Consider the following 26356-nt stretch of genomic DNA (forward strand, 5'->3'; position numbering starts at 1 on the left):
AAACCATTCACCTGCTGGCAGCACACACAGATGTTGCCTTCACTGTCACCATCTCCCACCCACCCTGCCTACCCAGCGCCCCCCCCCACGCCTCCTCTCGCTCCTGCTTGCACCGGCGACTGCAGCCTCTTTGCTCTCCTTGTGGTGAATTCTGGTAAGGTAGGGCAGGTGCTTTGGAACATGTATATTTTGTTTATTGCTGCTGGACTCACTCATTTAGAAGCATCTCTATTGGACTGGGGACCTGAAACTGGATTTGATATTGCAGATGTGGTCTACTAGGAGTGCTGAAGAATGATAGTTGCTCCCCTTGATCTCCAGACTGTTCTTCTGTTGATGGAAAGTCCCAGGTGTGGGACTTTTCATTTCTCCTTTATGAATTTCATCAGGGTCCTTTTTGGCTTGTACCTTCAACTGCTCCCTTCAGTTCAGTTTTGTTCACAAACTTAAGAAAGGTGCGCTCATCCCCTCTTGTAGGTCACTAAACAGGACAAGTCCCAGAACAAATTCTTTAGAAACTCTACTTGTAACTGGCCTAGCAGAGCACAATTGATTAACCACAACTCTTTCAGCTTGATGATCCAGCTAGGTTTTTGCCCACCTGATAGCCCCCCCATCTATGGTGTAACATCCCAGCTTGGGTAAAAGAATGCCGAAGGAGACTCTGTTGAAAGCCTTGCTAAAGTTAAAGTAAACAATACCCACTGCTTCATTAGTGGATCTAGCTTTTTTATCATAGAAGGAGTGGTTGTTTTAGTTGTTATTGCTTGCTCCCCTTTGGTATATTTTGGAATACTTTAAAGTTAGATGAGAGCAGGACAAATAGGTGTTGTCTATCAAGGGTGGCTAGTTTGAATGGTGGTGGTTGAATAGTTTGTCAGTATAATTTTGGTCTGACTGTATACTGTATTATATAGTGATACCTTTGTATATAATTATATGTATGTATTATATTATGAACTTACGTTTTATGAGACATTATTTGGACTGATAAGACACTTTTTCCCACTACTGGAAAGGGATCAGCTGTGCTCTGTAGTCAGGCATGTTAACAGCGCAACGTGGTGGCATGAGCATCTCTCTGAAGAGAATGTCGAGTTCCTCAAGAAGGCAACTGCGGAGGAATACAAAGCTCAGACAGCCAGCAAGCTGTGCCCTCTGAAAGATGAGCCATGGCCACTGAATGAGTGGAAACCAGGTGAGAAAGTACCTCTTCTGAAATACTGGAGTCATGCTGAATTTATTGTTGTTGTGTTGTTGCATTCAGCAACATCAGGGTTGTGTCTTGTAAAGTATCCTCCTTTTTGCTTTAACCTAAATCAGCCAATACATCTCTTAGTAAATAAGTAAATTTAAAACATCGTTTCTCTAAAAAGCAGTAAAAAATATTACAGGGTATTAAGAACCTTGTAAGAACTTCAGTTTTAATTAGCACTTGGTCAGTCCCACTGCTGCACAATGACAAGATAATAAACAATTCCTCAAAAAAGACTCCCTAAAATCTAAAGTACATCAACTTGAAACTGTTCCTGTAAATATTGCTGGACTGTAAAAAAAGCTTAGTGTATAATACATACCACTTTGTTCAGTGATTCCAAAGTCATATGGACCAGAACACTAATATAAAGTTTTTGAGCCTTCAGAAGGGTCACATCATTTGACAGCAAACAACAGCCTGACAGTCTGCAAACTTTGAAGCTTTTATTTTTCAACTTGAGTGTTCTGTTTTTCATGCCATGGACTGTCAGATGCCAGATTTGGCAGGTTGCCTTTGCTGTGCAGTTACAGTGACAAAAATATGCAAATTTGGGGTAGGAGGAACCTCCTACAGTAAACCTCTCAATATTTATTTTGACTTTAATATTCTACATAGGTGTTGTATTTTCTAACAAGAGTGAGTCTGAAGTATTGGTGGTTCAGATCTTAGTGGGGAACTAGTTTTCATGTTCTATCAAACACGACTGGGACAGGTAGAACTCCAGTGGTACTGGGATAAAAAAAAAACACAAAACAGGTTATTCTCAGCCTACCTGTGGGGAGTCAGCAATGTTTTCTGTCCTTCTTCAGCTCCTTGGGAAAGATCAGAGTTAATGGGACTTCACAGGTTATGAGATGGACTCTTTTGAATATTAACTGTGGAGTTGCATCCCTTTCTGTTTTGATCTGCAGATTCCATCAGAGTTGGTGTTGTTGCAGTAAAACTGGGAATGATGCCAATATGGACCAAGTCAGGAAAAAAGCATGCTGTCACACTGCTTAAGGTGAAACAAATCATAATTAATTTATTCTCCTATACTGTGTTCAGATTGTTTACCCAAAGTTTCAGGCAAAAGTGAAACTTACCACATGTGTGGAGTGAAAAATCCCTAAAAAAAGGGAAGATATTTTTTTCAACCCTCTGTGGCTCACAGTACCCATTCTCTGCTTTTATATCCCAAAGTTTCTAGGAGCAGTCTGCCTTCTGCCTTGTCTATTCAAGTGCTGAACTATGCATAGTACAACCTCCAGAAGGGAAGATGGAAGGCAGCTTAAAGCTGGGGTTAATTACTCCACTTTTTTAATTTGCCACCTGCAAGCATTTTGGGTTTGGTTTCACTTGGGTTTCTGAGGCTTTCTAGCCCTGAAGCTGCTTCTTTATATTCTCTGACAGCTGCTACTGTGATGAGCCAGTGCTGTGAAGGGCATCGGGTTTACAGGGCAAAGGAGCTGGAGTCTAAGATGTGGGCTGTTACTGTGTGCTTTGCTGCTGTGTCCAGTAGGGATTTTGCAGATCTTGCAGGAAAAAGATGAGTGTGAAAGTTTATTCCATTCATAGGGCATTTATGAAAATAGAGTTTGCATTCTACTAATATTTTTTTCTAAACCAAGCCTTTAATTGATTGGAAAAATAACATCTGTGGTAAAAAGGTAACACACTCCCCTACTTGTAGGCAGTATTTCCTGTTGCATAGATGACAATTAAAACAGATACTTGGTTTCCCTTGTTTTGATAATCTCTTACTATGGTCCCAAAAGCGTACACATCTGCTTAAACTCTTAATAAACACAATTCTTCTTCAGGTGCAAGATTGCCATGTTTTAAAATATATTTCGAAGGAAGAGTCGGGTGGAAAAACATCTAAGCTACTTGTTGGAGGCAAAAACGGATCTCCTTTTTATGTAAGTGAAGCATTTTGGTTGTTTTTGTTCCAATAGTTTCTGTTGCTATTACAGTACAAAAGTGGTATAAGTAGACTTCTCTAAAAGATGAATTGGCAGACGTGCTTTGGAGCTGAGCTTTTCTTTCATTCACCCTTGTTTCTTTCATGCTAGTGTCAATTCTTGGTTAAGAGAATAGCAAGAACAAGTTTTTCAAGGTTTTGCATGTTGATTTTCTAGGAAAACCATGGGTTTAGGAACCTGCTTTCATGTGCAGTGTCCCATGCTGAAAGGGTCTGGAGGGGCATTAGTGTAGAAACATGGGTTCACCATGTCTGTGGAGATGCAATACAAGATGAGGACTGCAAAATAAACTAACGCTTTAATGTCATCTTGTAAAATTCCCCAGCTTCATCAGTTCTACTAGAAGACTGTTTTCTATCTTACTCAAGCTGTTTTATTTGCTTTAGCTGTAATTTTTTCCACAGGTCTGTTGAGATTGTTTAATTTGCATGTAGCTTTACTGATGAGTAAGTTTAAAACTTAAATTTTCAGGAAGATAGCTTTGTGATTATACCTCATCAGAAGTGATACCAAAACTGCTCACTTGTTTAGACACCCCAGATGCTTGATGTGGAATTCCCAGATGTCTTCAGTGGCTAAGGTTGTCTAGGAGCGAGGAGAAAAATTGACTTACAGATAAAAGCAGGAACAAAGCTTTCCCTCAAAGGACTGCAGTTTCTGTGATCTGTTATTTCTGTAAAATAACACTTTTCACTATTTGTAGTATCCTGACACTAATTTATTTGATTTAGGCAAGCAAAAAAATTAGGACCCATGATTACTTATCTCAGTTGGTGACTGTGGATTTTTGAGGACATGTATTTTCCATTTTCAAACAGAAACTTGCAAGAATCATGTGAATAATAATATTTAAATTATACTATGCAGATTAGACTCCTTACAGTTGATCTTTTCATAAAGGTAATATTATCAGTGATTCAGTATCTTGTCAGAGTGAAAATGAGCAGGAAGCAAGAAGGTATATAGAAAAGTTCTATTTAAACAGCTCTCATGAGCTAAGAAAATTCCTTCAAAGCTGAGCTATCTAAAAAGTCAGCTCAAGGAATTTTGAGTAGTTTGAGTTATTACTCTCACGGACATAACCTTTTCCAAGTTAGCTCCTATTAATTTGTTTGAACTCTGACTCATTAATAAATAAATTGAATACCCTTATATCAGTCTGTGGTGAGGACCTGGCCTTAGACTGAGCTCTCTGTTGTTGTTGTTATCGTTATCCTGGTCATTGTACAAACTAGAGAATTTCCAAGACAGAATTTGGTATGATGATTCTGCACAATTTCACTTGTTAAGATACTAACAAATTACTTCTTTCTGTAGTTTAGATTTGAATTGTTGCTTTCCTATGTTTACGTTTTTATGTGTTTCTTCTTTGAAGTATCTGAATATGAGAATTAAAAGAAGGCTGAATGATACTGCATTGTATCAGCATAAGCAGTTTATCTTTTGTTAATTCCTCATAGGAACATCTGTCGTCCTCAGACTCCTCAGCTTCTGATTTTTAATGAATTCGATCTGATGATTGCCTCAGCAATTTTAGTAACAGTTTCATGTATTTCTTTTGAGTGTCAAAGTGTTTAAAAATTATAAGGGGTATTGCATTTGTAGCAAGATTATTATTTTTTCAGCTTGATGTATGTCAGTCCATTACAAGTGAACAGATTTTTCATCTTTTATAAAATGAAAAATTATTGTCAAACATACAATTCTGTCAGTGTTCCAACAATTTTTTGTCAAAAATATTTTATATGCTTCCCTTAAGTGTTGGCATTTTGATCATTTTCCTATAATACTGGACGATACTGTTGGTCTTAAAAATAAGAACAGTATTGCTTTTTAGGAAAGCTTTGTAAAGACTGCAGTGTTTGGTTTGTAGAAATAAACCTCTCTGACTGGAGTGCTTGAAGAAAACTTGTTGTTGAAGTACAACAGGGCAAGGCTATAGTAGGACTCTTGAGATCTAAGGGATTTTTACTTTTGACTTTGCTGTGCTTCAGCTCTGGTAGCTCTTTCCAGGCACCCTGGCTGAGCACAGAGCTCCCCCGTCTCCCTCTTCTGAGGTGGCAGTTTTACATAATTGTGGAAATAAAGGACTGATAGGCAGTTATTTACTAGAAAGGGGGATTTCTTTATTTTTAATTCTTAAATATGGTACTACAGTTTAATACAGGTGTTCTCCATTGATGCCTCAATTTTTTGTGGTCTTAGAGGAGATTTTTTAGTTTACTTGGTGACTTAAAAAAACCCACAATCAAACAAAAAAACCAACAATATTTGAAGTGTTTTGTACCATGAATGTTACAAATCAGTCAGAAAAACCTTTTAACTCTCAAAAGGGTTTGTGTTTATGCTTTCTCCTCAAATAAGAACAGATTTATAAAGTTAAAATTTCTGGTTTGTATCTTAAGTCAGAGATCGTCATTATTTTGCTCTGTAATTCTTCACAAAACTTCTTGGGTTCTCCTGACACTTTTAATCAGATTTTAAAAATCAAAATAAAAAGGGCAACAAGCAGATTTTCAAAATACACAGAATAACCTTCTTAAGGTTATTCACATTAATATGCCTTAAAATACACAAGTATTTTTGAGAGAGTGAAAACTACACAGAACTTCTGCAAAGTGAACCTCAGAGATGTGACTATCCAAGTGTGACAGTATTGTCAGATGCCTAAATTGCTTTCTAGGGTAGTTCATTTGATGAAAAATCATCTGCATTGCTTTTTTCCTATGGCCACAGTTTTCCCACATTGCTTTTTCCATTGCTTGGTGTCATCTCAGTGGTCAGCTATTCCATGAGTTGTCTCATTTAAAAGAGCTGGTAACAGTTTTAAGAACTTTTAACTTTGTCAGACTTCTCTAAAAATAAGAGCCCTAATATAGTTATTCAGCAGTGGTTTGACAATGAATGTACTTGGCATATTGTAAAAAAACTTGTTCTTATTTTTTTTTGGTCTGGAGACTCCAGATTCTCTTCTGTGGCAGGTTAAGCATTTATAGAAGTCTCTGCAAGATCAGGCTTTATTTCTGTGGGATTTTTAGATGCATCAAATAAATTATGTTCATGATGGTATAGAACTAAATTATAAAAACCTTTAAAAAAGAGAAAATGTTTTTAAATTACTACAGAAACTTTTTGAAACTCATGAAAAAGCAGTAATATGTATTATGTACCTTCTAAATGATTGCTATCCTTTTTCTGATCTTTGAAATCTTCATATATCTCCTATTTATATGATGTAGCTGTAGGGTAACTAGTTGAAAGAAAATAAAATGCAGACACAGGAGTTTTAAATTAAATTTAAACAGATTTAAAATGCTAGTCTCAAGATAAAAGTGTAGTATGATATATCTGTTTCTCTGAGTGATGTTGACAGTCTGTAATCACTTTCTGTGCTGGGTTGATCCTGGGGTATTTTAAAATGACTTTTTTATGACTGCTCTTTGTTACAGAAATCAGAGTCTGCAATGGAAATTTTTAAAGAAGCTGGAGTACCACGGAAGCAGAAAGTTACAACGTTTAATGTAACAGATGATGCCATAATTAAACCAGGTACTGTTTTTGAGCTACTGAGTATTATATGCATAATCATTTAACATCTGCTGCTTGTAGATCTAAACCAAATTATGGCATCTATTTCATTTTTGTTGTGTATGGAAATTGCTGATTTTTGCTTCTTGTCATTGAGCACAATATTTTCTTAGGGAAAACTAGAAAAAGGGCTCTATCTTTTAAGTGATGATAAGTAGGCTTTTTCCTGGATACTCTGTTTCCACTAATTGGAAAAGAAGTCTGATAAAACTGGCTAATACAAGCATTGAGTTAATAAATAAATGTCTGTAACCTTGACTTTCTTGTTGGGAATAAACATGAATGCATTTTCACGATGCTGTGTGATTATCCTTGTGCTAGAGGCACCAAGAATTTTGTGGTAACATTTATCAGGACCCTGAAATAGCAGTTTGAAGTTTGTTTCTTGCTGCATTCAGAAGTAGGACCAATGGCTGTCATATATGGCATTTTTTCTGTCAGCTTAAAAAGCAAAACACATTAGAATATGTTGTAACAAATATTCTCACTAAAAATCACTATTAGAAGTTTGGAGATTAATGAAAAATTTTGTGTTTTTAAGGTTTTATTAGCTAGTATCTTTAGTTGCTTTCATTTTGTGCTTTTTGATACTTATAGGTATTTTTCCAAGAATTATAAAGACTAGGGAATTCTAATGTATTACGTTTTTATTTGAAATTAGAGAAAGTTTTTTGCCAGACCTTTTTAAGACAGCATTGTAACTGATAAAAATCACATGGAGAGGAGGTATGGGCTGATAAATGAAAGCAAAAGCTTGAGATAAAGCAGAACTGCAAGTTTTCAATAAACTTATTTTGTAGCTTGTGCCTTTTGTTCATAACATCCTTCACATTATTTTCTGCCAGTTAACAGGTATCTTACCCCAGATGTGTGAATCATAAATATAATGTGAAATAATATGAGGATTTTTATGCTTGAAGCTTGAGAGGTTTACATAATTTCAGTTTGCATTCATACAGGTTTGAAAACAGCATGAAAATGAGTGTTCACAGGAAGCAATTGAAATTTTATTTTTTAATTTCCTTACGATGGAAACTGTTAAAGATGCAGCTGCAGGGATCTTCAGTTTAAAGTCTATTATAAACTAAGTTATTGATTCTGGTTTTTCAAAAGCTGCTTATAAAAGAATATTGCACTTGGATGAAAAAAATGCTTAAGACAAAGTGTATTTTTAATTACAATTCAAATTTTAATGCTTAAGGAAATTAATGTGATTGCAGTCAAGTGAGTGATGTCACTGATGGACAGTGGTGCTCCTATTGCAGGCTTCACTTTGTGAAGTGCTAGCAGTTATAAGTGGAGCATGTTCTATTTTTTGCCAGACTTGTTTATTGTGAGTCCTAACTTTGTCTCATGTCTGAAGCACAATATATCTGAGTAAAGCCCTGATCATTCCTTCCTACTCAATGGAAATTGGGCTAGGATCATAGAACCATGCTTAAGTAGTAACTGCAAAGCGTCTATTTTAGGTAGCATGGTTTAAAAAGAACAAATAATGTGTGAATAAAACCATAGTTTTGTTTCCTTTCCCTTGACTGTAATCTGCCCTGGATGGTAATGACTGCATCTTGGTTAGAGGATTTCAGCATTTAATGGAACATGATCTTTCTTCTTCTTTTCAAGGTACTCCTTTGTATGCTGCTCACTTTCGCCCCGGGCAGTTCGTGGATGTGACGGCAAAAACGTAGGTTCCTAATGATTTAACATGTAAGGTTCATCTTCCAAATAAACTGGTTGAATTTCCTCCCCACCTTCTTTGCCTCGAGCTCATGGCTCACAAAAGCCGAAATACAGTTGAAACAATAGCACTGGGAAATACAAGTCCACTCAGCCATTGCGTCAGAAGTATCAAATAATCTTTCTTTACTGAGGCTTTCTTTTGATTTTGAACACAGCAGGTACACAAATAATGCTATTAGGGCTACATAGGGTCTGCATGTGTTGTCTGTCACACATATATGATTAGGATGGAAAGACTTGACAAACTGCTTGAGAAAGAGGTGCTCAAGCCTAGCATGGGTGAAGAGGTCTATAATGCAGCATCTGTGGGATGCAGAAGTGGACAATAAATGCTGAAAGGCATCACTACCCAGAAAGATTGCTTGATTTTGATTTGGTGATGAGATGCAAAGGGAGATGGATCATATGGACCAATAGAAAAGTGAAAAGACAGTGAATATGTTTATCAGGACAACAGAGCTGTCAAATTCCTTTTTTGTTTTTTCTTACGCAAGCTCATCTCCTTGCCAGCGGTGGCTAATGATCTTTAATGTGGGAGGAATTATTTCCTCTTAGGCCACTGTGAATGCCACATCCAAGTGGCAAAGGGTGTCAAAAGAAAAACTGGTGTATTTTGGTAAAGGCTAGTCATGCCTCTTCTGTTACATCTGCCCAAGGAAATTCTTATCTCAGTATTTCAGTGAAGTATACTTTTGTTGTGTTCTGATACAAGTGTAATGTTTTCCACTTGATGGTTGGGGTGTTTTGGTGTAATGAAAGTAATAGCAAACAGGTCTTGGTGAAATACCATGCATTGTAATTGTCTCACATATGTGAAATACTTTAAAATGTCTAATATTATTCACAGAGCTTTGTATATACGGGGAAACCGACCGTATCAGTACAGCGAAATAGTCAGTTCTAATGTAGCTACACCTGACTACACCTAAGAGGGCATGCACTGTTGAGAGAAGGAGGTCGAGGAGTTGACTGGAAGTAGTATTCTTCAATGTCAAAGTTCCTTATGTAGTGCTGAGATCTGATGCATTTTTCATTCTGCTTCTAAATTGCATTCAGTGGACAGCCTGTAAGAGACAATAGCTTGTTTGCAAAGTAGAGCACAGTGTCATTAGGAATCCTGCCATTCCATGTAGATTAAGTGTCACGCTTTGTTAATGTGAAGAGCTTTGTTTTTCTAGAAGAATTTCAAAAACAGGAAACGTGGGGTTTTTGATAATGTAAATGATACTGGTCAGCAGCCACAGGGTATTGAATTGTATCTTTTTGTATGTATTTGAAACACTAGCAAGCTAGAAATAGATTTGGTTCTTGGTTGTGTTCAGTGAATCCATCCTGTCTTTTAATTCAGTATTCCTCTGCTCATACCCTCAACTTGTATCTTCCTGATTCAAACCATTATGGACTTAAAAGTCAGCAATTCCTAAAACCTTAAATTCACAATATTTTTATGCAAACATATACTTCACATTTTGGATTGTCAGTGATTTTATTTTACTGGAGGAAACCCTGAAGCATTCAATGTTTGAAATCATACAGATTAAAACAGTAGTGTTAATTGTTAATTGCATAATTAATTCTAATTATTCCTTTAAAAATGAAAGAAGGAAAACTGTCACCTCAATGAGGAGATAATATATATATATAGTAGAATATAAAGGATATTTTAATTTTTGTTAATTCTTAATGATTCAAATAAGCAAGGTGTCCTTTTGTATGCTTCCTTTAGCCAAGACATAAATAAAAAATATGCTTCTTAAAAATAAGTAAGCTTTTTTTGGTTATTGTAGCTTGAACAAAGTATTTGCATGACATTTCAGAAGTCTTGGTTAGCATCTTGATTTCGTTACCAAAATGTAGGGTGGTTTTTTATGACTGTCTGCTTTTAAACTTTCCTTGCAAATGTTTTTGTTGAAGTCAGTGTTTTGATTCACTTACACCTCTGTGAAAAAAAACACTTTCACCTAAACAAGAAGGTTCAGTTAAAGTTGTATGCAGTTTGTTTTTATTTGAAGTCTTGTAATTTGTTCAGCATAGTATGAGTAGCTTTTAGAGCAAAGATAGTAGGCAGTGTGTCAGCATGCTGTCAGTCAGTCTTCTTTAGTGCTGAATATTTTCCTTAGTACTCATTTTCAGCAATTTAAAAGCTCAATCCTTAAGTTTTATAGCAGTCTTTAAGGACAAGACTTTTCCTCCACGCTTCAAAAGTGTGTTTCAGGAATGTATAAAAGCTTAGTGCCCTTTTTCTAACATCAGTAAACTTCAGAATTCCTATGACCTGGTGGTGTGTTTTAGCCCTGACATGCTTTGGGCTAAAATACCCCACACTATCCAGAAACACTTCCCTCACAGGCTGAACTTCTGTGACTCTCTTAAGCTGCTGTAGTAGAGGCTGCTGGCAAAGGGGAAGTGGTGCTCGCTCTCAGAGTTTGTCGACCTTTTGTCACTGGTCCTGAGTAGCGTGAAGGAAAAAATCAGTGTGAGATAACTGTATTCTTCACTGGGTTACTTTTCATCTGGATCTGTTGCGTGCCCCAGCTTGCTGATCAGCTGAGTGAGCTTCTGCGCTGGTACAAAGATGACCAGAACATGGGGATGGGGAAAGGTGGGACCATTCCTTACAGTGGTAGCCCAGTGCTGCACGGAGGTGGAGTTGTATTATACCTCCTTTTTCGGCTACTTCATGACTTATTTTGTGAACATTTCAGGAAACCTTTGGAACATTAGAAATTTTGTTACTCTAAAGAAAAAGCTAACAGTAGTTAGTGCCAGAATTCGGTGGTAATATTGGTGTGTTTATGGTTTATTTAAGCTTTGCTAGGCTAACAGTGTAATCTGAGCCTGGAAGTATTCTCTACAATTATCTGAAATTATTTGACTAAGTAGTTGGAATCCTTTTCCTCTTACAGCGTCTAAGTAATTGTCTTCTAAATTAGCTAAGTTTGAAGAGTTAGCAGTAAACTAAATTGTTGCTTAATTAGAGTGCTTTATTCCAGTAGCTTTCTAAATGGAAGTTGGCTCATTAGTTACTAGCATTTTACTTGTTGAGAACATGGAAAATGAGGTTTTGTGCAAAATTGGATGGTTGACCTGAACAGCTGCTTTCCTGCAGGTGAGACTAGAGCAACTATGTTTAATTAAACTCTTATTTTTAATTCTGCAGAAAGATTATTTTCCTTTCATTATACATCTTTGTGTCTTAGTTTTGCATATTATCACTGCTGCCTGTGATTCCTTTCTGGGACTCAGGTAATCGTGCTTCAATTAAGCTAAGTAAAGTAAGTGACTAAATCCCATTTATTGAAGACCACTGGCATTATACTCATCAAGTCTGATAGAGATAGGCAGGCCTTGTGCACTTTTTTGTGTTCGGCTAGGGTGTTTAATGTTACTGTTCTCAGAACAAAAATTTGCAGTCCTTGATTCAAGCCAGGACAACAGGTGGAAGATGTCTTAGCAAGAAATCACAACAGTGTAAGTAGGATGACAAATGTCCTACTTCAGCAAAGGTTCTTCATCTTCATATCTCAGATACTGCACATAATTTGATTCTTTCAGAGTGGAATCTAAATATTTATTCTGTTTAATTAAGATGTGGTTCAGGTTTAAGATCCCACTTTGATAAACCTTAACGTGTTTTGAAAATATCTGAAGTTGTCTGTACTATGCATATTAAGAGATTTTTTAGTTTTACCTCTTCTTATGCATGTGTGAGTTTTTTCTAAAATATAAATGTATAATGTTTCTTTTTTACAGTTTTCACAGATTTGAATGAACAAGATGTAGTGGGATGTCAGTAGTTAGGACTTTTGGGGTGAGGGGAGCATGTGTCTTAAGTGCTTTTCCTTGTTTATGTAAGATGAGTATTCTTTCAACAGCACTTTGCATTTCATACAAGAATAATGTAGAATCTTTGGGTTAGAAATACAGGTCCATTTTGAGACTACCACTAGTCTGAGAACAGTTCAGAGTCCCATCAAGGTGGACTTAGGTTGAAAAAACATTATTATTTTAGATGATGGAGGTATATTGACTGACCTAGTTGAACAGTCCTCTTTTCTATATTTGATTTAAACAGGTGTTAGTAGCTCCTTACTTTATTTTAAACTTTACATAATCCTGCAATTTTTATTCTGATTCCAGCATTATTTCAGAGCATTATCTGGGAAGAAATATATGCCATCTGTGTAATTGTTTTTTGTCTTGACTTGCATTCCAAGAACATTATGCATTATTTAATCTTTTAAAGAAACCAGAGAACTCCAAAATTAAATAAAACTATAACTAATAAAACTAAAACTACTTCTTATTTAATTAATAAAATCTTGTCTATTTTCAGTCATGAAACTGAAATAAAATTGAATTACTTTGAATAAAAAATAAATGTTCCAAAAGCCAAAGGATAAAGTGTGTTTGTAGGTCAGTCAGAGACTTTTAATCAGTTTTTCACAAATATAAAATTAAATTATTCTAAAATTTCATTGAACTAATATGATGAAAGAACCTTGGTAGACAGTAAAGCATTGAACATTATTAAATACTCTAGTGTTAACATTGAGATATCTTTCCTTGACTTTAGCCAGAATATTTCAAATGTTGGAGGCGTGTTTTCTTATTCCAGATTAACAGATGCATAAGGATTTTCAAGTTTACCGGAGTGCTATTTCTCAGTCTGGCCACACTTTTTATGAATTTCCTAGGACTTTAGTATTGTGAAGTCTTTGTTCACAGAAAATACATGGGTAATTGGAAGGACCAAGAAGTAGATGAGCATTATCTATTGCATAAATCGTTAAACACTAGCAACTCTATTTTGTGATGTAGTCACTTCTTTTTGAAGATACCTTACACCTTTTGATGAATACTTGATACTTAGAAGTATTAACTATTTTTTATATTTTTGTGATTTATTTAAAAGTACAGTTTACAGTACTTTAAACTGTTCTAAAAATTAATAATCTGAATGAAGTATTGAAGTGGTTTCATGACATCAGGGGTTTATGCGTTATTAGAGTTGAGAGTGCCGTTTTCCTTTGAAATGGTAGCTATCAGTGGTAGTATGGTTTTCTCTGAGTTGCAAGTACATTTCTGCAGCTGAAGAAATAATCATGCCCCGAATCTTCTCTCTCTGGTAACTTCACAGAGGTTGTGATCCGGTGGACTTGCAGTTGATTTTGGAGAGTGCAAATTCCATCTTCCAGCTAAAGATGCCAGAAGCAGTCTACTTGGAAAACACATCCATTAAAATACAGTTTCTAAGAAAAAAGTAGCATTTTGATGGGACAGATAGAAATCTTCCTTTACATTAGTTTCTGCTATGTATTTCAAAGTTATTAACCCCCTAGCAATCTGCTAACATTGAAAGAGACAACTTTTGGGTCTCTCCCAGAGTGTATTTTTCAAACTTTTTTTAACCAACTGTCACTGTTCATTACTACAAGCTTTTAGAATAAGCTGATACATGAGAAACTGGTGTAACGAAGTCTTCCATCCTTTAGATTTGTCTTGTGTTCCTAGTCCCAGGTAACCCAAGACCTCCTTTGCACAGATGCTTTCAGCTCCCTCACACAGCCATCACTCTCTCCAGATCTCCATGTTGCACCTGGAAGGACACTCTTGCTGGTGGCAACCACTTTTATGACTGGCAGCTGGCAAGCCAAAGGAACAGATCATGTTTTAATCATGTTTTAGCATTTCCTTATTTAGTTTTGTAGGAAAAGAGCAAAAAAAAATCAGGACTTGATTTCAGACAATAAGATTGCTTTCTTCTGTGTCAGATTTGACTGGAATTAACTTCTAGATTCTGAGCAGGCAAGGGGAAAACCAAGAGACAGACACTGTGGTTGCACAAGGCTTGTTTCCTTACAGTCCTGTGGCTTTAGAGTGTCTTTCCATTGTGAATGGTTTTGACTGTAGCTTTACTTGCTCCAGGCGACTAGGGCAGCAATCAGCCAATTTTTCAAATGGAAGAGGAAAGAATCCAGTGTTTGTGAGTGTTGATGTTTTCCACACCTGTATCTTTTCTGTAGTGTTTAATGCTCCTGCTTTCCTGATCAGGGTAGTCAGCAACATCTTGTCCATGTATCCAGTTTTATTTTCCCATGTTAGACCAGAAGGACCTAATGCTTGACCTAGGACCTTGAAATTGCAAAGTGCATGAGGAGAGAAAGGGTTTCTGTAAATGGAGGAAAAGGATCACCTTGTTAAATGAATTAAATAATCAGCCATAAACCCTGTGGTCAGACTTTTCCTTTTGGAAATGAACAATGCCGGTTTGAACACACACTCTAATCAGCTTTTCTGTTGTGCAGTGGTGAGGCAATAAACAGAGAACCCCAAAGACACTAATACTATCATGTATCTCAAAGAATAAGGCATAGACTCTGAAAATGTTATTTGTTATTGTGTTTTAGACCTTATTTTTCAGATGAGTACAGATCGTAAAACTGAGAGATGAGTCTGTTGTAGTTCAGAAAATAAATGTTCCTTGGTTTGTTTTTATGCTAGTCTCAGCAGTTGTCTCTTTTCCCTCTTGATGCTTAGGGCCTGTGATTAAGTTTTGGTATGTGTTGTTATACAGTGTGGTTTGCTATTTGTTTGTTTGTTCTGGTGTCCACTTGGTGAAAACTTCATTAGTGTACCATGTATTGAGAACCATGACAGCAAGGAGCGTTTTATGTTAGTCTTTCTGTTTGACTGACTTCTAGTGCTTCTTACTCTGTAAAGGAACCTTTAAGTATTGCACTAGAATATGTTTATGGTATAAAATACAGATTTTAAAAAAATACATCTATATTATCTCTCTGCTGAGCTTTGCTAAAGGTAAAAAGATCATGAACCTGGCTGAAATTATTGTTTGTTGCTGGAAACCTTAAGTCGCTTTCAATAAAATTTTCCTTTCAGAATTGGTAAAGGATTTCAAGGTGTCATGAAAAGGTGGGGATTTAAAGGTCAGCCTGCAAGCCACGGCCAGACGAAAACTCATCGACGTCCTGGTGCAATATCTACCAATGTAAGGATTCTTATTTCCTGTTTAAACATTCTTCGGTATTTTTGGAACTGCTTACTAAAAATGAATAATTTCACAATAGCTAGCTGTTCTCATGTATTCTGTGGTAGCAGAGAGTCCCAGCTGTTTCAAAGGAAGTTCAGGAACCTGTTAATGCGCAATGCAGATAGTTGTTCTTTTATGCCTCAATTTATGAGTATTCCATATTGCTGGTAAATGAGCAAACACATTTTAACTGAGCAAACTGTGGTATTTTGTAGTATAGCTGAGATAAATAGTCTTAATGCTTCAAAGAGAGTTCTGAGAATCTTTAATCACAGCATTTATAGATTGGAAAGGATTCACCTATTATTTTATACTGCAGATATTGTACTATTCTTTGAAATCTTAGTTGCTTTTATCACCTTGCCTGGCTTGTGTAGCTGCTTAATGAGCTCTTTGATTCCCAAAATAGTTTGCTGGCTGCTAAGCATTTTTAAGCAGAGTACAGAGCAATATTTGTAAGTTTGAAACTATAAATAATATTAGTTTAAAAGCTCTTAGGCCCTCATTAATTTAAAACTTTGTCCCTATAAAGACTGCACAATTTTTAGGTTGAACCAAGAGGGATTTTTGTAAACTAGCTTTGTTATACAGAATTAAGACCAATGGAGTCACAGTGCAGAACCTGAATGGTCTGTCATTTTCTTGGAGAAGTAAAATGAGAATCAAAAAGGCTTGATAATACTCAAGAGAATAGTAAAAGCAAAAATGCACCAGGCAAGAAGTTAAGAGTAATCAAGACTGTAAATGCACAAAGTACAGATTTATAGACCCTCATTTCAGCTGGAAAATAAGTTCTACACCTGGCACTGTTTTCTCTGGAGACTGAAGAATGTAAATATTTGAATATGCAAAACTTTGTTTTAGCAGATGGTATTCATTATAGAATAACCTCTCTTTACTTCTCTTTAAATTAGAATTTCCTAAGCAGTAATGCTGTATGTAATTTCACAAAAGATACAGAATAAGAAATACCATTGGAAATAGGCATGATGAAAATGAAACAAGGTGAAAGGGGAAAAACAATGCCTCGATTTCTATTTTCCAGTCTAGCGTTGACCACTTCAGATATTTTTGTAATCTTGCACTGTTCAGTACAGAATCCTGTCCCTAAAAATTCATTGCAGCTGATTTCCTGAAATCATTATTGTCACAATTTGAAAAAAACGAAAACATTAGTAAGGAATAAAGCGTGGTGCAGGAAACTGAGATAAATCCCTTGCTAATCACTGTAGAACTGGAAATTACTGCACTTACTCTTGCGTTTTTTTCCCCCCACCTTTGTTCTCCAGGTTATACCCAGCCAAGCATAAATGGGAGACAAAAACTAAGTGATAGCAGGGAATGTAATTAAAATTCGGCTCTCAAAAATAGATCCTTTAAAAAATTTGTTCTGTATGAGTATAAAATTCAAGAATTAAGGAGAGGGGAGAAGCTACAGTGTATCTTCATTTTGGCAGCCTTCTGGGGCAGCACTGTTAGGGAGCTCTGTAGAAGCATCCACAAGTAGTTTAGGCAAGTTTCCAGTTGCTGCAGTCTGTGATGTAGGTGAGAGTCTTGTGTTGACAGGGGTTTTAGATAAAAAACCTTTTATTGATTTTCACACTGTGAAAGTATGGGATGAGTGCAGATTTTGCTCTGAATCTGTACACAGTAAGTATTAAGAAAAATTAGAATCCCTTTGTTGATATAACAGTTTATAGCAATTTAATGTTTGAAGTCAAGTATTTCACATAACATGTACAGTATTACCTAACTTCCAGCAGGAGGTATTTGAAATGCGAATCAATATAAGGTATTTTCAACTTTGGAAATATGAGCATTTTTTCTTTGGTGCTTTTCTTGAGTTTGTAAGTGTACTTCTTGCACTTATATTATTTTTTTGGCCCTGTTTCTATTTAGAAAGCTGCCAAAGTTTATCGTGGAAAGAAAATGCCTGGTAAAATGGGTAACATCTATAGGACGTCTTATGGATTAAAGGTGAGTTTTGAGTATGCTGGAAGATATGTAAGGTGCTTGCATTGCTAAACAATGGACATAGCTAGGTAGCCTTCTGTTGGTGTAGTGTCTGTCATTTATGTCAGAATCCAGACAGGAGCGTCTTGAAGTAGGCAAGCTGGAAAGACAAGAGCGGTAAACGTGTCTCCTGTCTTCTTGAGGATTGCAAATATCTGAACTCCCTTTGCATATGTGTATCCTGGGAACTGGGATTTCAGGTGATACTTCCACATCTGATGTGTTTTTCATTGTATCCCTTTACTTCTGCCTTTGAAGTGGGAAAACAACCAGGTTTTGGTGACCTTTTGTTAATGTTTTCGTATCTATTCCACTTGTTCAAACCCAACCCACGTCTGAGTTGTTTGAAGTCCCAACATTATCATGGTCCTTCACTTTCATGTGCAGAAAGGGGATTATGGTTTCTGACTAGATTCTGATGTGTACGTTGCTGCAGCAGTTCCTGTGCTTTTACAGCCACTGTTTTCTGTCTTCTCAATTTGCACAAGAAACATATTAGCCTCTAGTTTGCAAAAAGTGTGCTACTGCTGCTCTCTGCTAACTACAGCTAAATTTTTGTGACAGAAAAAAATGCATGTTCAGTTGATGACCTCACAGAGTTAAGAAATCAACAAATTGTTGCAGCAATCTTGTCATGAGTGTATTTGTTTCAGTTTGTCATGAGTGATGTTTTTCAATAGCCGTTGAGACTTGTGAGCTTTGGTTGGTGTTACACTGAGCAAAGAGCTGCCTAAGCAAATAGAGCCTGATCAGAAGTTCTTGAAAACTATCTAATAGACTCCTGCATTAGAAAGCTGTGCATATCAGAAAGCATGTGACTGAATTTTGTGGCGAGTTTAGGCCTGTGCAGAATGTTTTTCCCTAGAGTACCACCTCCAGTTAATCAGTTCATGTATTGTGGGACTGCTGTTTGTAAAACTGGGAATAGTCTCTAAAATGAGCTCACTGCCTGGTTTTTTCTGTCTTCTAGGTGTGGAGGATCAACACAAAACATGACATTATTTATGTAAATGGATCTGTTCCAGGTCACACAAATTGTCTGGTGAAGGTGTGTTTGCTAGTTTCAGCTTCCTGGTATTAGTGCCTCCTAAGCTCTCTCTTCTCTTAAAAACTCAACTCTTCTCTTAAAAAAGGAGAAACATTGGTTGAATGCAGTCTTTGTGTCTTCAGAGTCCCATCTTGTACTATTGAATTAAAGGGCAGTAGGATCAGTTCTGTAAAAGAGAGTGATTAATAGTAGCACTGTAAGCAGCTCATTCTTAGCTTTGCAATGGGGTTGTGAACCCATGTAGCATATGATCAACTAGCACTTTTCCTGTAACCTGTGGTTAAGTGTCCATCCTCTTATCACGCTAACCTAAGTCAATGGCATAGTGGTGAGTTTTCCAGAATGTCATGAAGGGCTATATCCATGAACTGAAATGCACAGCACTACTTTAAAGGTGATTCAAAGCACTCCTGTACACAGTAGTGGTTAACTTTCCAAGGAACAGTTGAGGTACAGGAGGAGACAGCTGGAGTTCACAATAATGAGACAAATTCCCTTTGCAATCAGTATAATTGTTTCCGTGCTATTTCCTGTGGCATTTGACAGAATTGATTTCAAATTTTATGGAGATTGTTTCAGGATTATCTATGAAAAACTGAAACAATTAGGAGTCTAAAATGTGTTCTTAAAATATAAATAATCCACATCAAAGCAAGCAAAGTACTTTTAAGTATTATCTTCAAAGCAGACTTTTCTTTCTAATGAGGTATATTGTTCACATCTGCAAGCACAAATTACTTGGAGGAGGTTTTTTCTCACTTATGAGAGTACAGGGTATCAAACATCTGTATTATGAATGTTTAGAAAGATTTTGTTGTACATGTACCTGTATCTCTGATCTGTAGTGTAAAATCCTCAGAAATATTGTAGGGATTTAAATGATCCAGTTCTTCAAAAGTTAGGGAGTTTGCAGTGTTCAGATGCTCGTTATAGGTATTATAGTTATTATTATGTTCCTGTAATATTTTACTATGAGCATCCAGTTTCTGTTATATATTTCTGAGTTGTGGAGAACTCCACAGTTACTGGGCATTAAGGTAAAGCAAACTTAGCTTTCAAAAAGAAAACAAGTGTTGTGTTTCTTTCACTGGAAGTAAGGCCTTTTTTTTTTCTGAGCAAGGTATCTCTAAACTGCTTTCATTGTAATCTGGCCCAAGTCTGGAGAATATGTTACACATTTCTCTCCCAAAGTAGTGAAAGTCAGTTAAAGTATCTGCAGGAGAAGCAGTTTTCTGGGTAAGTTCTGCAAAATTACTGGTCATGACATCAATGACATAGAATTAAGACTTAAGACTTAATTAAGAATTAAGTTTGACTGGCTTGTCATCCAGATATTGGACTGAATTACCTTATTGTGAACTGTGTTCTAGGGTGGTTTTTTTTCTAATCTTGGGCCATGAACCTGGTTGCTGAGGTTTAATTAAGTCTGAATTTTTTGTAGGGTATTATTTTTCAATTATGACTTATGTATACAAGCAATGTAATGTAGCTGAAAAAATAAGTAATGTTTGGTGCCCAGACTTTGTTCTTTGATCTTAATAGCACTCATAAGCAAGAGCTAATTGTTTTAAAAGGTTATGCGTCTTGTTCTCGAAGTCATGCTGTTAAAATCCACACTTGCATGGGTCAATAGCAACTGGGTGTACATGTCTCAGGTGTCCTTTCTGCAAGGATTAACATTTTTTGAAGCCATTGAGACTCAGGATACAGTACCTATTTCTACCAGCTCATAGCTTTTTTTCTAATTAAACGGAGTAAATCTAGTTTTCCATTTCTGACTTTAAGTGAAGAAAACAAACATTGTTCAAACACCTTCAATATAAACTGTTTTTAAATGCAAAGCTCTTTGGTTAATACCACATTCTTACATGCACCATAAAGATCTCTTTGAAGCAAATCCATGTCCCCTTGCTAATTTGACTCTGCATACTTCTTCTTGGAGAAGAACCTTCTGGAAGTGTGTTATGTGCTTTCTCTCATGACTGTGTTATTCCACCTTTTTCTCTACCTCTTTTCTTTTTTAATGCAGACATTGTTTTTGTGTACACTGGAAAGCATCCCCCTTAACACTTTGGATTTACTGGTTTTGTTCTGAAAGAATTCTGCTGTTACCTTAAAAAAAAACAACAGTAGTGCCACAGTCAACAGCCCGGTTAACTGGAGGCTGCTGGGCCAAGCCATCTGAGGATATGCAGTGAAACAACTTGTGTTGACATCTGTGATGTGAACAGGATAATGGGCTTGGATTGCCATGGCAGTCTTCTGCATACCACTGAAGTGTTTGATGTGTCCAGGAGTCATTTTTGTTCAGTTCACTTGCCATGAATGGTGATTGGAACTTTACCCTAAGTCCAGAAGTTAAAATGGCTTCATTGGGTTTTTTTTGAGTAAACTTAATTAATCAGTATTAACTAAGTGGCACAAGGTACTTTTCTGACTGCTTTATTAACCCTTACACATAATATCTACAAGATACGGAATCTGTAGTAATTGTATTTGCAAATCATGTATATTTGAAAACATTTTAAGCCATTGTTATCTAAAATTTAGAAGTTTAGGTATTTTCAAGTATGCATTTTGGCATTTGCATGTGTGAGCTGCAGCCAATTCCATTAATGAGGGTTGAGGATCCATGGAAAGAATGAGAAATTTTGTGCCTTAGAGCTCTTTGATTAACGTAAAACAGTATTTGAAAGCTCTTGACCAAAGTGCTCTAGACTCAGACTTTCATGGCTTTTTAGTAATAAATAAACTGAGATTAAGGCACAGTATTAGGTGTTATTACTGTTAAGAAGTAGATTTTTAAAAGGTGCTTTCACTCACATACTAGGTTACTGAAAGGAATATGTAGACAGCAACAGTTCGTTCCAGTTCGTTGACATGGTGAATCCCTTCTGGTGGTTTTTTCTTCCACCAAGTTGTATAAATTACATGTAGTAATTAATTTTCTTTTGCTTACATTTTCAAATACATCTCTGAAGAGTAGAGAGAGCTTTAATTGAAGAAGCATGCAAAGCAATAGTGTTTGGAATGTTTTTCTCTAATTTCTGTTTTTTCTTTTCTCCTTTTACACTTAACTATACTCATCTATGGTACTTTTAGCTTGTGTCCGATGCCTTTCTTCTAACATGTTTTCTTGTTTGTGTGCATTTTTTTGGATCTGTAGTTGACTAGAGAAATTACAGAATATTAGCATTCATAATTACTGTTCTTTCCACTAAATACCTGCCTATAATTAGGTAAGACTGATGTGCGGGGGGATTTGAATCTGTCTGTCTTTGAACTCAAAAAATAGAATATTTCACTTTTATCTCTGTGTCTCTAAGAGGAAGGCAGCTGTGTTCAGTGCCCACTTTGTGTTGCTTGGTAACCATTAAAACCACAGTGCACCTTAAAGCATGTATTTATTTTGTATGCCATGTATTTTGGGAAACTTGGTGCATCAGCACTGTATCCAGACAGGGATGAAGCACTTAAATTTTTCAGGTTTTATTTTCAGCAGAATAAAAGTGCAGAATACTAGGATTGATGGATTCCTGTTTTAATTAGAAAGCAGTTTTCATTTGATATTGCACTCTGAAACATACAGGTAAATAACTGACACAAATAATGTTTCTAGCCAAATGGAAGACTACTCAAAAAAGCTTACAACAGCGTGGATTTCTTTCTCAGTGACAAGGTCTAATCAACTTTAAAAACTTTAGTATATCAAATATACTAAAGTATATGAGTATATGGAATTTTTCTGTTACAAGAGTGACATCACAGAGTGAACACTCATAAATTAGTGTGTTATGCCTATCAAGATAGCCTACCTCAGGTAATACCTTTTTTTCTTGGTGTATCTTCTTAGCTCACAAGGCCTATAGTTACAATATGTGGTGTTGATTCTCTAGGAAAAAAAAAAAAAGCTAGTAGGAAGCTTCTGGCTCTTGGTTTCTCACCCAAGTATATTACCAAAAAGTTATCTCTTCTGTCCCTTAAGAGAGAAGCAGAAGGCTACGTGCTCTCCACAACTACCTTAAAGGAGGTTGTAAAGAGATGGGCATCAGTCTGTTCAATGAAGTTGCACCAGGGGAGTTTTAGGTTGGATGTTAGGAAGAATTTCTTCACTGAAAGGTAACCAGGTATTGGAACAGGCTGCCCAGGGCAGTGGTGGAGTCACCATCCCTGGAAGTATTTAAGAGTCATGTAGATGTAGTAGTCTTCCCTTACTGCTAATTTCTTGGCCTTTTTAGGCCTTTTTTCTTTTTTTAGAGAAGTCTGTAGTGGTTTTCTTCCTACTTTGTATCACACTTGCCAATATTACTGCCTGTGTTTCTAGCTGCCAGTGCCTGAGTTGGGTGTGCTGTGCTCAAATTGAGGACATGGAGGAGCAGTGTGATGCCTTCACTTCCATGTTCCTTGTCCTGTATCTTGGGCCCCATGATGGAGTTGTGTGGAAGGTTTTTCTTGAAGACAAAATAAGGCTGGTCAGGAATTGATCTAGTTCTTGAATTCAGTTTTCTGCCTAGCTTCAAAAATAGCAGAGAAACTGAGCTAGGTAATGTATGACACCTGAGATTGTTTCTAACATTCTGTATTTAAACACATTTCCCTTCTTGACAAACAATTTGCAGTCTTTGCTGTGGTTGCTAACAGCCTGAAGCACCATTAAACTACAAATGCGAGTTGTGACATAAGCTTCAAGTTTTAATGCCTGATGAAGACCATAATAAATATTTAAGACCATATTAAGTGGTGATAGATTTCTGATTTTGTTTATACTATCTGACACGCTGGCAATATATGGCACTTGCTTACATGCAGTTTATTAACTGTCTGCAAAACCCTTTATGAGTGTTTTAAGGATTTAGTGACAAAACCCAAACTAGCTCCACTTTCAGCTTTCTCTAGTGTTTTTCTTAATAAAAAACTTCACTGAGAATATACTGTAGTGTATCTTCACCACCTATCTGCAGCATAGTGTGCTATACTATATAATAGTATTAATACAGAGGTTGTACCAGCCAAGTGATTGCTATATTGAGTTATACTGTGAATGTTTTCATGGATTGTCATAACCAGCTGGGCTCTCAGCCTGTTTCCTCCTGTGGGTGAGAGCTCAAATAACTGGATTTTACTAACAAGAGCTTTCAAACTTACTCCTTCAATAGGAACAGTCTCAGAAGGTTACTGGGAGACCAGGAAGAGCTGTGCTAGGTCCCATGTGCTTCTTGTCTGTGTACATTCTTATACAGACAAGTCTAACTGTTGCTGCATACCATTTAACCCCTTTATAATATTGTGACATTATTGTGCAGGAACCTGAAGTAATATATGTAGGAAAGCTTTGGTGTGCTGCACACTTCATAAACGTAAAGGAAATAATTCCATAATTCTCTTGAGAATACATAAATCGCACCAGGTTTTAAGTTGTTCATCGATACTTTCAGCTGTAAAATGAGACTGTGATCTTCCTTTTGATAGGAATAATAACAATATCTAATAATTTGTTGAAACTACGAAGGTTGAAAGAGGCAAGAATTCTCCTTATCACACAAGAGGCAGTATCTGCAAAATGCCACTTGACAGTAATATGTGAAATACAATGTTAAAGCTGAACAGAAATCTTTTATTTATTTAGATAAACTAATGCAGGACTAAGATTAGACTGTTGGCTTTGCCTTTAGTTTAAAGTAGATGTACTCCTAAGTCCTGTGATAAGAAGTTGTTATAAGAAAAGAGAAGGCGGGAAGGGAAGAGGAAACCAAACATTTAAATACCTTTCATTTTTCAGGTGCCTAAAACTGCCTGTAATGGCACAGTCTGTATGTAACAGCACGTATTATTTCATTATGAGAATTAAAAAATAACAAGTAGACATGAAAAACATTTTAATAAGTTATATGTGAAATGAATAAGTTGTCAGAAATAAAATTATGTGTTCTGATCTTCCTAATATTATTGTAACTTTTTTAGAGACCATGGGAGTTTTTGCTGTTGACAAAAAAAGGCTTATGATGTGTAATAGGATTAGGGAGTAAAAGAGAAAGGGGTAGGGGAAAATAATAAGTAACTAGTGAAGTTATTAATACATTTTCCTATAATACAAGAAACAGTAGTAACGTACTGAAAGGCAGGGATGACTTCTCTGCCTCAGCAGTTCACGTGGCACTGTTGTAGCTCTCTGACGGTGTTACTTCTGAACTTACTGCTGCTGGAACCGTTGAGGCAAAGATCTTTGGACTTGGACCTCAGCCTAGTTTAGTCCATGTAGATATGTAATGTAAATTGGTGTCTGCTGGGACTACGGGTACTTCAGTAGTTATTACTGGCACTTTACAAGTGAATAGAGAACACTCTTCGCATCTGGTGGAAGAGGAATGATCTACTTGAAAAGCAAAGTAGCCATCCTAACCAGTGCATATTGAGTCCTTCACCCCATTAATTCTTAGCAAAAGCTTTTGGTGTTTTTATCAAGCCTGCAGTTGGAAAACTGTTGGAACTTTCTCAGGCAGAAGGGGGGGGAACAACCAAAAAAACAGCTTTTTAGAAGCTGAAGTTTCAGTCAAATTTATTGAGCACTTCATCTGAAGGAGTCCTCATGGACTTCGGGAAAGGCTCACATAATAGTAGATATGAATCTGGTAAATATAGTGCTGTCAGAACAATTGTCAGTGGGCATAAAATTATTTTATATAATTTCTAGTATAAATCACAGTTGTCCTACGTGAAGTTTTTGTCCAACCAAGAACAAGCTTCTTGTTCTGTAAAAGTCCATAAAAAAATAAGAGGAAGAGCTTATCTTCTGTGTATATTAAAATTTTGTCTAATATATTTGGACTTTTTTTTTTAATCCATTTGAGTATAGTGGCTCAAAGGGATTATTGCAGCTCAGGAGGAAGATCATATGTAACAATATAGAAGTGAAGAATTTAATTTTAAATAAAATTTCATCGCTTGAGAATTTTTAGCTCCTTTTTTCTTTAGAGATACCAGCTTTCTATCCTCTATTCCAGATGAACTGCTTTTTGCTGATAATTCTAGCTACTAATTTTCTTCAGAGATTGGAGTTTCAGGGGCTAGATTTTAAATCTTTCCACATGCAGAGAGGTCAGTAAAGTAATTTCTCTGTGGCGCTACAGTTCTTGGAAATTAACTTTCTTAAAGGCTCTTGTGTGACAAACATGGGTAGTGATTCCTGGTGAAGAATTTTAGGTGTTTAACTCTGCAGTTACCGAATAGCTCTGCGGTAGCCAGAGGGACTGAATGCAGCACATGCACAAAGCTTTGCAAAATTAGTTACCATAATTATTTTGTTTCATGCATACAAAAGCATGTCTTGGTTGTGTAAAAGGTGAATACTCTGTATAATATAACGCGGTGCCATGCAGCTAAGTGCTGTGTGGTTTAAAGGCAGTTGAAACAAGCCACAGTGACACACATTTATTTTCATAACATTTTAAAAGATTGAGCAGTGAATTAATGAGAATAGGTTTTTATTCTGTTGCAGTAGTGATAAATCCATCACATAAGTGGTAAATTTTCTTTGTTGTTTTGTTTTGTGAGATTATTTCCCTATTTTGTTGTGTACCACTATCTGAAAGTCTTCTGTAAGATTTATTAACCCCATCCTTCCCCCTTCTGCTTTTTAGGTCAAAGATAGCAAATTGCCTACTTACAAGGACTGCAAAAGAAATCCTCCTTTCCCT

At 36.3% G+C, this 26356-nt stretch overlaps 1 protein-coding gene across 1 annotated transcript in view; it reads left to right on the forward strand.

The window, feature by feature from the left end:
• The first annotated feature begins 649 nt into the window (after positions 1 to 649).
• The window catches only part of MRPL3 (mitochondrial ribosomal protein L3), a 26115-nt gene continuing 408 nt past the window's right edge, over positions 650 to 26356 (forward strand). Inside the window, exons 1-10 of the mRNA XM_010007593.1 lie at positions 650 to 690; positions 1020 to 1198; positions 2170 to 2261; positions 3061 to 3159; positions 6672 to 6771; positions 8434 to 8494; positions 15451 to 15559; positions 17501 to 17578; positions 18585 to 18662; positions 26300 to 26351. Of these exons, the coding sequence (XP_010005895.1) occupies positions 650 to 690; positions 1020 to 1198; positions 2170 to 2261; positions 3061 to 3159; positions 6672 to 6771; positions 8434 to 8494; positions 15451 to 15559; positions 17501 to 17578; positions 18585 to 18662; positions 26300 to 26351 (889 nt within the window). The remainder of the gene's footprint in view (positions 691 to 1019; positions 1199 to 2169; positions 2262 to 3060; positions 3160 to 6671; positions 6772 to 8433; positions 8495 to 15450; positions 15560 to 17500; positions 17579 to 18584; positions 18663 to 26299; positions 26352 to 26356) is intronic.

Source organism: Chaetura pelagica, unplaced genomic scaffold, assembly GCF_000747805.2.
Source record: "Chaetura pelagica isolate M959 unplaced genomic scaffold, ChaPel_1.0 scaffold10, whole genome shotgun sequence".
NCBI lineage: Eukaryota > Metazoa > Chordata > Aves > Apodiformes > Apodidae > Chaetura > Chaetura pelagica.